General features: G+C 39.4%; 1 protein-coding gene across 1 annotated transcript; it reads right to left on the bottom strand.

Annotated features, from left to right (window-relative positions):
- Window positions 1–302: 302 nt before the first annotated feature.
- Window positions 303–13,577, bottom strand: LOC139944369 (THO complex subunit 4-like). Its single transcript, XM_071941372.1, has 6 exons — window positions 13,189–13,577; window positions 7,725–7,892; window positions 6,952–7,099; window positions 5,400–5,541; window positions 4,362–4,509; window positions 303–2,934 (listed from the first exon to the last, which is right to left on the bottom strand). Exons 1-6 carry the CDS (start codon window positions 13,417–13,419, stop codon window positions 2,923–2,925), a joined length of 849 nt encoding a protein of 282 aa, XP_071797473.1. The 5' UTR covers window positions 13,420–13,577; the 3' UTR covers window positions 303–2,922.
- Window positions 13,578–13,854: the final 277 nt, after the last annotated feature.

Raw genomic sequence — 13,854 nt, 5'->3', positions numbered from 1 at the left:
CCCATATGATCCAACACCCCTATGTTCAGACAGCCCAACCCCACCCAACCTAGACTACTCTTTGTCCCATGGTTTTGACAAACTCTTTTTTAACCACACAATATTTGTTGCATGCAAAATAAAACTCCATATGTTCTAATTAAAAAAAAAAAAATCTATGTACATGTATAGTACATGTACACCCTATTGTCCCCCAGTACACAAAAGTTTAAAATACAATTTGGAGAAACAAATTTGTACAATGGAGAAAAATGCTTCTCTCCTTTTAAAAGAGACAAATTGAAAAGGCCACCAACTGTATCTTCAGTATCTAAATTACAATCATGTGTTTATTTACTGCACACTTTTGACATTGTGGGTAGCATAAAATAACACCTAGTTAAACATGTTGAACAAAAACAAAGCTTAAAACCGTTACAAGTAAAAAACAACTAAAAACATTATTTTACAATGGGTATTTTATACTAGAAAAAATGGATATGATGGAATTTGCACACACCATGAACAAGAGTGCAACAATTTATTCCGCTTCTTAAACCGATTGATAGGTGTTGGTACCAATCGTCCACCTTCAAGCATATTAACTCAATGTAAATATAAAATATGAAAATGAAAATAAGGTTTTATTTGGTTTCTCCACATGTTTCATTTAAAATTCAATAAACTAGAAGCCAACACAAGATGGCTTTTTAAGTCAGCTTGAGCATGGAATTCCCACCTGATAAAAGACCAATATGTAACTTATGTTTAAGTGAAGACACCAATTCTAAGACACAAGTCAAGCATGTGTAAATTCAAAACACTACTTCTGTTCACACGCAATAACAATCTTGAACCTTAGAAATGGACTTTGAAAAAGTATTTTAAAACTTTCAGAATTATTTACATTTACAACAAAACAAGTGACTGTTACAGACAAAAATAACTCTTGCTTTTCTGGGCAGCCAAGATTTTAAAATGACATTGAACTGAAAAAAAAAATGTAAAAAAGCTACACCAATCTTTCCAACAGATTTTAACTTACATAATAACTAATAAAGCAATATGACAAAGGAACAAAGAGACATAAATTGTAAGATTTAGTTATAGAAAGGTTTTCAGTAACACGAGTTTGGGTGGTTCTGAAAGGAACCAGTTGTTTCAACTACAGATTATCTTTAAAATGGTATTACCGCAAACCTTTCTATATGGTATTTCAACCATGCAAAGTTTCAAATCCTACATAAGATTTAGTATAACACAATCAACACAAAACGGGCATACGATAAGAACATCAAAATGTACATCAACAACTTGACAGCTCATGAATCACTTCAAGGACTTCAAATGTTTCCATTACATTCAATTAAACATCCTCCCAATCATTTCCCAAATCCTTTTTCTGTCTGATTGGTCTTATGAAGATATGGAGATCAGCAATTGCCATTGATCTATTCTTTAAGAAAACAAAATCATGCAATCATTATTGTTAACGCTTTGTTTTCATTAATGTCATTGGAAGGCCGTTTACTACAGTCATTGCTTAATCAGGCAGAGCATTCCTTTTAATCTGACATATGTTTACTTCCTTAAAAGAAAAAACAAAAGGCATGTTTGAGAGAAGTTAGAAGTCATGGCCTAATGGGCACCAACATGTTTCTGTTCAGGTACTTGGACTTTGAGACAAAATCGTTGTATTGGTTTTAAAATTAAATAAAAAGTACACACACAATAACGTGTCAATTCTTCATCTGAAACAAAATACCCAAAGGTGGTGTCATGTTCAGGGGATCAACCACTGCCAATATAAGATCTATATCATTTTACACTGAAAACATTTTCTAAAATTTCTACAACTGATCCTTAACAATGGAGTGAAAAAGGGTGAGAACTCAACTCCTTTCAAGATGTCTTAATACGTTTTTATTTGCAGTGGTTTTTTGTTGCAGCCCCATAATAATTGTTTTTCAAAATTTTTTAAATGAAGTACTTTCCAATTTTGACTCAGTGAAAAGTTCATAGTTTTGTTCCATTGTTGATCATCCAAATCTTCACATGAATTGCTTATATGAACTTTAACTATAGTGTGTCGTATTCCCCTTTCCAAATTGAAATATTATGATTGAGAAACCTTGTCAATGGATGGGATATATAATGTACAAAACAAGGAGATTAAAGTTTGATGCCTCTGGGAAAAAATGCATGATACGCCGTGCAGGTGATTTGGCATTTCTCAGTTACTTCCATGAAATATTGTACTTCTGACAACAAAACAACAGTATTAAAGTCTTGTCTGGGTTACAAGTTGTCAGAACTAAGCTCAATGAGTATGAAACAAACAGCACCTCTATTGTCAGTACCACTGTATCGCATACCATTCAGGTTTGTACACTAACCAAATACATGTTTATTAAAGAGACACCTTGCCTTAGATAGGTCGAGTTTGTCCATGAAAAGCATTTGAAATTGTTTGTTATCAAATCCATATGGTTAGAAAGATGTTTTAAAAGTAGAATATAACGATCACAAATATGCCTTGAAATTGCGTGGTTTTCCATTTACTTTGCAAACTAACACATTTTATGGAGTCAAAAACTTGTTGTGTTAGTATAAGTAAAATCATGCAAGTTCAAGGCATATTTGTATGGAACAATGTATTCTACTTTTAAAACATCTTTCTTACCATATGCATTTTATTACAATCGGCTTAACGCTTTTAAAAGACCAACTCGCTTGATCCAAGGCACAGTTACATGTACCCTTTAAAATTGTTACCCCAAGACCACTCTTAAAGGCCTGCTGAAGTAACTCCAGTTTGACAAAAACATCTTTGAATTCACCCTAACTGATTTATTATCCATAAAATGAAAACTTGACTCAGCTCCTTTGTCATACAGCTTGCCCTTGAAGAAAGCGTTCACCTGCCCTGCACCATTTCCTTTTCTAACTGTCCATCTGGTATGAGAAAAAAGAGAGTATGAATAACAGTTAATCTATTAGCTCGCTGTTAGCATCAGAGATCATGAACAATAACAGTTAATCTATTAGCTCGCTGTTAGCATCGTAGATCATGACCAAGCTCAAAAGGATTGCCATCTGTTACATCATTATCATTTTCAACACTAACTGCAATTATAACACACCTCTTGCTTGTTCTGTTTTCTGGCTGAAACACGGTCACTTGGGGTGAATATAGTCTAGTGATCGCGCATGCATGTTTTGTGGGAATAGTGCCCGGCAGGCACTAGTCTTTTTAAATAGTGACTGGTAACAGCGCCCTCTCTTGACCTGAACCGTGAAATGTAACTCAAAACTTCCTTTCTTTTCCCAAGTTTCTTTACTTATTTCACATTTAATACAGAGGTGTGTTATAAAACACCCATTGTCTGGCATAATTCGGTAACTAGTTATGTCTAGTTACGTCTATTTCTCCTCAGGACTTTAATTGACCAGAAGAGGGATCTCCCTCTCCTGGTCACTTAAAGTCCCTCGGGGGAAATAGACGTACACTAGTTACCTCAATGCCAGACAATGGGTGTTTACTATTAGCATGGAGGTGCTTGTGGGAATGCTACACACTTAATTCATCAACATGCAATTAAATAGCAAGTAATAAACCAGGCCAAAGTTGGTTTAACATTGACGGACTTTGGATGAAATTCAAAACCATACAAAAAATACATCTCACCAAGAGTTGTCTGCTGTAGTAGAAAACAAAATAAATCTGGTTACTTGCATTTTGAGTTGGTAACAGAACATTTATTTTGTTTGGCCTAATCAAATACCAGCTTTCAAACAAATTCATCCACTTAAAAACTACAAGGATACAATTTGGTAGTTGTGGGTCTCACACGAGGCAAGTATTCAACTCTAATTTCACTGCCACACTTTAATCACTCAAATCAAATTACTTGAGTTTCCCTATAGCCTTTACATTGTCATGCTGTGTTTGTTTGCCATGTTTATCCGTGTTGTACCAGACTTTTCTGAGAGTTTTAGGCAGTAACGCGAAAAGAAGTACTGATAAACAACTCATCGTGAAAACTCTTAGAATACAGATGACTTGATGCAAACTTTTAGCCATAAAATTGTAATTCCGAAAATGTAAGGAATAAAATGGATTTTAAAATGATTTTTCTAGGTGGGAGCAATTTGCAATCAAAGTACCACGCATTTTGCGACCTTTGAAAACTTCGCATTTTAGACATGTATCGAAGGTGGGCTGTAATGGCGACTGTGAAATGAGACCGATGTTACAAGAGAGCCATGAACAGCTCAACAAGGTGGGCTAGTTCATGAGTATGCGTGGCATTTCTTCCACAATTCAGAGAAACTTTACTCAGAATATAACATGATTCTATAATTGTTATTGTTGCCGTTACCTGGGCATTGTATGCATCAAGCTGTGCATCTAATTCCTCTGCAGTTGGTGTTGGTCCCTTGCTGCCTCCTCGACCACGCCCACGTCCACGCCCCCTAGCACCACCACGCCCTTGGTTTCGCGTTCCTCTACTGGTGTTCTGGGTACGTCTACATGAAAAGTGTCAAAAAGTTGAATAAACAATAGTTAGAAGAAATGCTTAAGGTTGGAACTTCAGCGTGTAGAAGTGACCTAATTGATCTTACATGTAATCCCCAGCCTCCACAACACTAGAATGAACAAATGCATGTACATAGATTACAAATATGAAGATAACATGAGAGTTCAATCAAAGGAGAAATGCCAACAGATGTCAGCTCAGATCATACTTCCTGCAAAATAGAATGTGATGCGAACAAAGACGTCACAAATTGGCAGCACACAATTCAGAGGAGTGTACTGCGAAACGTTTGCAGCAAAAAATAGAGAGCTTTGATGTCAAATTCACTTCGCACGAAGCATTCGCAGGAAGTATGAACCAGGCTTCATGTAATGATCTCTTTTTTGGTCTGCATTCTTTGTTGTCTATTCTATTTATGGTATCCCAAGAGTCAAATTATTGGTTTGGATCAAAATTATATTTGGATCAATGTAGTGTTTGAGCAAAACATTGCTATCTTATTGCCATGAGATTAAAAAATTGTGTGTATTTGAGCTACACATCATTAACTAATTGCCATAAAAGTTTACAGGACGGGTTTAATTGTATTTTTCAGGTTAAACACAATGGGACTCATTCAAATCTTAAAGAATTTACATTTGGAATGTATACATGTTAAAGAATAATTTGTTTAAACTTTAAAGGGATGATAACATTTTAAAAGGAGTACCAACTGTCCCACTCTTACAGTTAAGTGTACATATTTCACGTTTGCTGTATGGTATTACATTCAGAGTAGGCATGTTGAGGAACATTGAGATTTGTAGTTTACATTTGTACATGTAAACATGCTAGTGATATAGCATTGATTTTGGTAAAGTGGTTTATTAGTGACCTTACCCGCCTCCTCCTCCTCCTCCTCCTCCCCCTCTACCTCCTCGTAATCGCCCTCCTTGGTTACCAACTCTAGCTGGCTGTGGCCTAGGTTGCACTTCATAGTCAGCAGTAGATGATGTCACAAGCTGAATATTCATTGGATTACCTATTGAATATAAAAACAAGACTCAACTTGACTCATTGAAATGTTAGGGGTCTAACCATGCCTCTTTAAAGGTACTGGACACTAATGGTAATTACTCAAAATAATTGTCATCATAAAAATTAACTTGGAGAGCTGTTGAAAGTAAAAAACATTGTGAGAAACGGCTCCCTCTGAAGTTACATATTTTTTTTAGAAAGATGTAATTTCACACCCAAATATTAAAAGACTTCGGCTAAAGCATTTCATTATGCTACTTTTTATTATTTTACAAACAAATTTGTGCAACATTCATTATTCTCTTGTAACTTTGGTGACCACTTGAGCACAAATTTTCACAGGAGCACAAATTTTCACAGGTTTGATCTTTTATGCATGTTGGGATACAGCAAGTGTGAGTATTGGTCTTTGACAAAAAGTTACCAAACCCGTCCAGTGTCTTTAAAGTAAAAGAGCATATAACAAAATATGAAAACAATTGCAAAATGTGCACAATACTTGAACGTAAACAACTGTTTGAGTCCAGCTGTCTCCAAATTTGCCTCAGTACTACGCACATTATTATTTTTCAGAACACCAATCATAATCATTTATATTTGAACCATGAAGTATTGTTGACATGAAACCCTGACAACACAGTACAAGTTATATACATGTACTTGGCAATGGGATTTCTTTGGAGAAAACTTGCACAGAAGCGCAACTTGTTCACCATGAGCCATCCTTTAGCCATAAGCAATAGCCAATGATCAGCCAGTGGCATTTTGGAATTTCACATGTACATTTGTACCGTGAACAACAAAAACAACTATCGTGGCAGCAGCCATATGATGTATCATTATCTAAGCTAGGGCAGTTACTGGTGTTACCGAGCAGTTTACAAGCTGCTTGTGTCAGTTGTGACAAAGAGTGTCAACCAGCGACATCTTGTGATAAATTCTGAAAACCATGACTTCCTGTTCACATGTGTGGTTCCAGTGTTGTTGTGAGCTGGTTAACAACTAGATGTATCAGCAATGTACATCTGGGTGTGGGGGTACCAAGATACTGATTGTACACATGGCAAGTGTATAAATAAACAAACCATTCCTTTAACTTATCACCACATGTATGGCATTTCTTACTTCTTTATTTTGCTTAGCGTGTGTTTGTGCGGCCATTTTGTAAGTTGACAAAACAGGATCGCGCCAGCGTTCAATAAACACAAACTCCAACGTGTACTTCATATTCAACACGCGTGCAGAATGGTGCGCGTGTTTTTTAGCGGTCCCGTCGCTTTTGTGCAAGAAGCATCACCAGTTCGCCCTCTAGTTCTTATATATAACTCTATGGTAAATCCTAACTACAGACTTACAGGAACAAAAGCAAAAACATTGGTAGTGTATTGAGGTTTATTTGCATTAGTTAACTTACCATCCAGTGGTACATTGTTATACTGTTTCATGGCCTTGATTGCATCTGCTTTCCTTTGAAACACAACATCAGCTGTGCCTTGACTTCTACCTGTGCGATCATAATGGACTGCTGCATGTACCAGATTACCAAAATCTGCAAATAGCTCCTGTAGTATAGCATTGGGATGAAACATGGCCAGTTTAATATTGAGCAGTGTATCACTGTGTGCTTAGTATTTATCTTTTATACAAGGAAACAAGCAACGAGTTTAAACAATTGTCAAGAGCATAATCGTGAATCAGTATTGAATACAATATAAGTTTTACACATTGATCAAATGTGCATTTCGATATTTGCAGATAGATTTTTAAGATTTAAATTAAACAGTTGATAATTTGTAAATTTTTTAGCATACGTTTAAGGGAAACAGGTCAACTCGTACGTACTCCAACTCATACGCCTGTCAACTTGTACACCAATTGGTCAACTCGTGAGCCCACCAAGGCATACACAACCAAATTAGAAAAGTTAAATAGTTGTTAAACATTTTATAGAAAGTAACATCTTCAACTTATAATTTCTATACCTTCCATAAAAACAGCGAATAAATGTCATAACGTAATAAATTATTACTATAGGGCAATTTGCTCTATGATTATACTCGCGTTTGAGTTGGTGGGTGTACGAAATGGTGTGCGTATGTATTTGTCCAGTACGATTTGGTGTGTTTACAAGTTAGTGCGTACGAGTTTGCGTGCGTATGAGTTGACCAGCATTTTCCATGTCTGTACCTGTATATCAGCATCTGAGACACCATAATCCAGATTAGATACAAGTAATTTGCCTTCCACACTTTTACCACCTGCTGCTCCTGCACCTCCTACTCTATACTGCATCCTGCCAGTAGTAGCTCCACCTTCATACATATCATGCTGCCATTGATCAGGTACCTGTTTAGGCTGCAAACAAAAATCACAACATTTTTACTTGTATATTATGTTGGAAGGAGAAACAGGGGAAGGAGAAACAAGGGAAGACAAAGGCTCAGTTATACAGATGTAGTTGCCAGGGACATCGGGGTGCTTCCAGCTGATCTTCCCAACTTAATGAGAGATCGACAGGGATGGGCAAAACTAGCATGATTCCGACCCCGGTCGATTAGAGAGAGAGAGAGATTATGTTGTTCGACTATTTTGTTCACAAATAACAACGTCACACTACTCAAACAGTCATGTTGTCGAGCTATTTACTGTACCTTAAATTTTAGCTATGAAATGGAATTAATCACATCACAAGTCAGAAAAATTACAGACCAGGTGGTGTGTCAGGTTTGGTGCTGTAGCAACCAACACACTGCACAATTTGGACAAATGTTGACAGACTAGTCACTAGATTTGCCCCCAGTTTTACCAATTTCAAAAATTATGACACAAATCCTAAGATTCATCCTAAGTTGTGTCATGATTTTTAAAAGTGGTAATTTAGGGGGCAAATCTGGTAACTAGTCTGTCAACATTTAATTGCGCTTGTGAATACTGTCTCGTAACCCTCTGGCTCTATCGTAGGGAGGAGGGTTAATAATAATAATAATAATAATAATAAAGACTTATAATGCGCACATATTGGAAGTTCTGCATCGCTTCTTGATTTCTGCATCAGTTCTGGATTTTGTAATTGTTTCTACAGGGTCACTTTTTATTAAATTAAATAATGATAAGTATTCAATATGACATACTTGCCGAGAAACGAAAACATAAAAAAAAAACGGGATTACAAAATAAAAATGGTAGGCCCTACTTCAAAAACATTTGTAAACAATATGGGCGAAGATGATAACCTTGGCAGCATTAAATTGTTTAAAAAAAATTAATTAAATTGTTAATAAAAAGGACATACACATAATTAAACAAAATGACAATTCATTGTAAAGTATTATTTTGTATCTCAACGAACATATTAAAACTTATTAATTAAGAAAGTACACTTTAATTTTTAAAATGAAGGTACAAAATGACTTGGTCTTGGCTGAGCCTGAGGGTACGAAGTGACTCAGCTGATGATAGTCACTTCGTACCTTGCCCACACCTACGGTACAAAGTGACCAATTCGGTAACGGTCTGAAGTGTCCTGAAGGTACCAAATAAGTGTGCAGGGTACAAAGGTTCCAGCGCCATGCCATCCAAGAAAATTACAAACTCGATAGACCTTATGCATTGACGTCATTTAGCTGCCATCTTTGAGGTCGAACGGTGACGAAACAATCAAAACGCACATAGATTGACCAATGAACAATCTCCTTTTGACCTCAATGCGGCGATGTCGGTCACTTCGTACCCAAGTCACTTCGTACCCAAGTCACTTCGTACCCAAAATATTATACCCAAGTCACTTCGTACCCAGGTCACTTCGTACCCAGGTCACTTCGTACCCAGGTCACTTCGTACCCAGGTCACTTCGTACCCAAGTCACTTCGTACCTTCAATTGTCCGACTCTGACTGATGTGGCTGACCCAAGTCACTTCGTTCCTTCAATTGTCTGACTCTGACTGATGTAGCCGGCCGGCACGCCGCCATTCCATCGGAACAAAAGATCTATAATTGTCCTCTACGTGTGTGCTTGAGTGTGGGTGTGTGTGTGTGTAGGCCCAACCCGCATAGTCCGGGCGGCGTGCAGGATTACGTGTGTCAATCACTCTCAGTCTCCCACAGTGCATGTGCGAGATATTCCATGTGGGCTACGCATTATGACGCAGTATTTCATTTTCATTTGTAAAGTGTCCAGTTATTATTATTACTGTTGCCGAAGTTGTATTTTTCTTTGACATTAAACTCTGGTTTTAAAGACACTGGACACTATTGGTAATTGTCAAAGACAAGTCTTCTAACTTGGTGTATCTCAACATATGCATAGAATAACGAACCTGTGAAAATTTTAGCTCAATTGGTCGTGGTCGTACTACCAACATTACTCGTTACCAAGTAAGGTTTTATGCTAATAAATATTAGAGTAATTACCAATAGTGTCCACTGCTTTTAATTGTTCATTGGTATTATTGCCGAAGTTGTCTTTACTTTTACAATTTGCAAGAAAGTGAATGATGGACAAGTGGGTGATGTAGTGAATGCATGATTACCCCCCCCCCCCTCCCCTTTTTGACAATGGACCTGACTAAACAACTCAATCACCGCACCTATTCATCAGGCGGGGTCTTTAGTACCTTTAGCAATCTGATGATTGCAATTTCAGTTACAAAAGCCTCTTTGTTTGGGATTTTTGAGCGGGTGTTGGTTGTACCTTGCATCTGATTGGTTTAAAAAAAAGTTCCCTGGATCCTACCAATGTCTATAAAAAAAGCTCCCCGAAGACATTGACGTCATTCTGTTTCAAGACACTGTCAAGATTCAAGAACTTCCAGCTTTCAAGAACTTCCAGCTTTCAAGAATTTCAAGCTTCAAGAATTGTCAAGATGCCTGCCGCCAAGTTTCCCTGTCTCGTCTGCAAGAAGGTCGTCCGTACCACCCAACGCGCGTTCCAGTGCGACCATTGCCAGGAGTGGCAACATGTTGGTTGCAACTCTGGTTTTACTCAAGAGGAGTATGACCAAATCCTTGAAGACCCGTCAAAACTGGATATGTGGATTTGCGCACCTTGCACACATCTGGAGGAGGAACCGATGGAGATCATAGTAGAAGACCAAGATCTCACTGAAGAAGACTTCGACGTTGGCACCGAATTCAACGTACCAGCTCCACCAGCAGAAGAGGCCATCCCCGATGCCGTCATTCCCGATGTTCTCCCTGGCGTAGGGGATGACGACATCACCACGTACAAGACCATTGAGGCTGGCACGAGGAGAGGAAGAGTGATCTTGGTGGACAGTCATGGCTACTCCTATACCAAGAAGTGGAAGAAGGCCGGTTCCACTTCTAGCAAAGTCACCTGGCTTTGCAGTATCAGGAATAAGTTCCAGCGTTGTGCCGTGTCTGTCCACCAAGATGGAGATTCTTTCAAGACGGGCCTACACACCGAACATTCGCATCCAGCACGTCCCGGGACGGAAGTTGCAGTTGCAGTCAAGAGTTTGGTTAAGGCCCGGGCCAAAGCCGAAGTCTTCAAGTCAGCGGGCGCCATAGTTGAAGAGGTGATCAGCACTGAAATCGACCCCGATGGCCCGGCTGCATGCTGTCCGGATCCTGTATATCTTGCCCGTGCAGCAAACCGTCATCGCCAGAGCCAACGCCCTCCCGAACCCAGAGACCTTGATTTTGTGCTCGACCAAGGCTTCATTCCGGATGGATTTTTGCAGAAGGACATTCGCCTTGATGGTGCCAGACACGTTTTGTTGTTTACTGCGGAACAACTTGAACTACTGGACAAGGCCAAGACGTGGTACCTCGACGGAACATTCAAACTTGTGAAGCAGCCGTTTGTCCAGCTATTTTCTGTCCACGCCTTCGTGAAGAGTGACAGCGGTGGCCAGAAGCAGGTGCCTCTGGCATTCGTCATGATGTCACGCCGTACGAAAAGAGATTACCGGAAAGTACTCAAGGCCCTGAAAAGAAAGTTGCCTTCAGCTGCGGCAAATCTTCAGGAGGTGGTTCTTGATTTTGAAATTGGACTATGGGGTGCGATACGAACTGTCTTCCCCTACGTCTCACCAAAAGGCTGCCTATTTCACTGGACTCAGGCGGTGTGGAGGAAGTGTCAGGCACTTGGATTGGCCGTACCATATACCACTGACGAAGGTGTTCGAGATTTCATCGGGCAGCTCCTGTCTCTGCCGTTTCTTCCACATGAACATATCGGACCAACTTTTGAGGCCTTGAACAACCGTGCCAGAGGTCAAGAGATCATCACCGCCCTGTGTGATTACGTACGGAACACGTGGTTGGAAGGTTCAACATGGAGCCCAAGCGACTGGTCGGTGTTTATGCGGAGTGTCCGCACTAACAACGATGTAGAGGGTTGGCATCGAAGAATCAACGGGCGTGCAGGACGGCACACCGTCCAGTTTTACAACGTTGTCAAACTTTTACATGCAGAATCAAGATTTGTGCAAATTCAAGTGAAGCTGGTAAAGGAAGCTAGACTTTGCCGCAACCAGAGGCGCATGTACCACCAGATTCAAGGGCGGGTGTTCAAGCTTTGGGACGACTACAGAGCAGGTACCATCTCGACAACAGCACTTCTGGCAGCCTGCAAGCATCTCACCGGGCCATCCCTGTAAGCATAAGTGCTTGCACCAAAACAAAAGGTCCTTTTCAGGACCACTCCACAACCAAAGAGATTTTCATGCTTGTCGTTTATTCCACTGCAAATTTACCCCATAAATGGGTATACTTTTGATCATTTAAATCCTTTTAATCTTTAAAACTCTGTTCCCCCCCCCCCAAAAAACAAAACAAAAACGAAAACAAATTAAGGTTAATTACAATATACATTATTATTCCACTGCAAATTTATCCCATAAATGGGAAAGAAATAATTTAACATTTTAAATCCTTTTAATCTCTAAAGACAACAACTCTGTTACCCCCCCCCCAAAAAAAGGGAAACAAATTTTGTTAAAAAATTCCAACTTTTACAACATACAAAAGGGAAATCCTTTCAATTTTTAAACTCAACAATTCATCCTTATTATTAAAACCAAACACACGAATCAATCAAGTTGTTTGGGAAAACCCGTCAAGAAATAAACATTAATTAAAATTGCAAAACACAGAAACAATAATAATAGTTAACATGCAAAGGGCGCCCTCATCTGTTGGACAGTAACCATGAAAACAACGTGCAATACCTAAAAACCAATGAGCGTATAATTATAAAAATGGAGGTAGCGCTCTATGATCTTTGCTAATCATAAAAAAAAAACCAAGGAGGACACAGTAACAACAGCACACTTTAAACGAAGGTTGGTTTCAACGTTCAAGTACTGGGTACGAAGTGACTTGGGTACGAAGTGACCTGGGTACGAAGTGACTTGGGTACGAAGTGACCTGGGTACGAACTGACTTGGGTACGAACTGACTTGGGTACGAAGTGACTTGGGTACGAAGTGACCGACATTCCAATGCGGGGGCGCTGTACTGAAATGACGTCATGTGCATAAGGTCTATACTCTATAGTCAATTCAATAAAACAAATATTGCTGCTGCTGTGCTGGTGCGGGTGGTACACTACTTCCCACCACTACTTCCTATACATCTTTAACAAATATTAAATCTTACAAACAAATTACATTGTGACAATTTTACCCTTGAGTATGGAGTCGGCCGAGCACCACCCCTACTTTGTCGCCTGGTTGCACCGCCTCCAGCCCCACCACCTCTTGGTGTTCTTCCTCCACCGCCACCACGCGTCTGTTGTTGACCACCGCCGCGACCTCCTCCTCCACGGCCACCGGTTCCGCGGCCTCTACCACCTCGTTTACCTGGTTTTCTCAATTTAATAATGTCCTCTAAACTCATGTCAATTTTTTCCGTCATTTTGATAGATATACTACGACAAAAAATATGTAGAACACGAGTGAAACAACTGCGACAGGATTCTCTGGATCAGTTTCGCTGTCTTCGCTTTGGTGGATGTATAATGAAATGGCGGCACAAACCACGCGAAACGTACGCTTTTAGGTTCCTGGACGACAGTTTAGCATTCACTGCTATGAGTGAGTGTTGAAAAATCCAATTTCAGAAGGGAACCCGTCTATGGTTGAATGACGCCCTCTTGTGTTGGCTTACGATTACTGTCTTTGTTTGTTCTCATCTGCTGGACCGTCAAGAAGATAGAATGGGACGTGGGATGATTGGCAGGGGGGGGGATGCTTGCGGGATTATTCGAGATAGCAAAGTTTTATCTATATCAAAGACTTAAAAACCGACGTCAGTATTTATGAGAAGCTTGGTGACTTATACCCACAAGTC

This window comes from Asterias amurensis, chromosome 11 (genome assembly GCF_032118995.1).
Source record: "Asterias amurensis chromosome 11, ASM3211899v1".
Taxonomy (NCBI): Eukaryota; Metazoa; Echinodermata; class Asteroidea; order Forcipulatida; family Asteriidae; genus Asterias; species Asterias amurensis.
The sequence above is the reverse complement of the archived record's forward strand: the minus strand, read 5'-3'. Positions and strand labels throughout refer to the sequence as shown.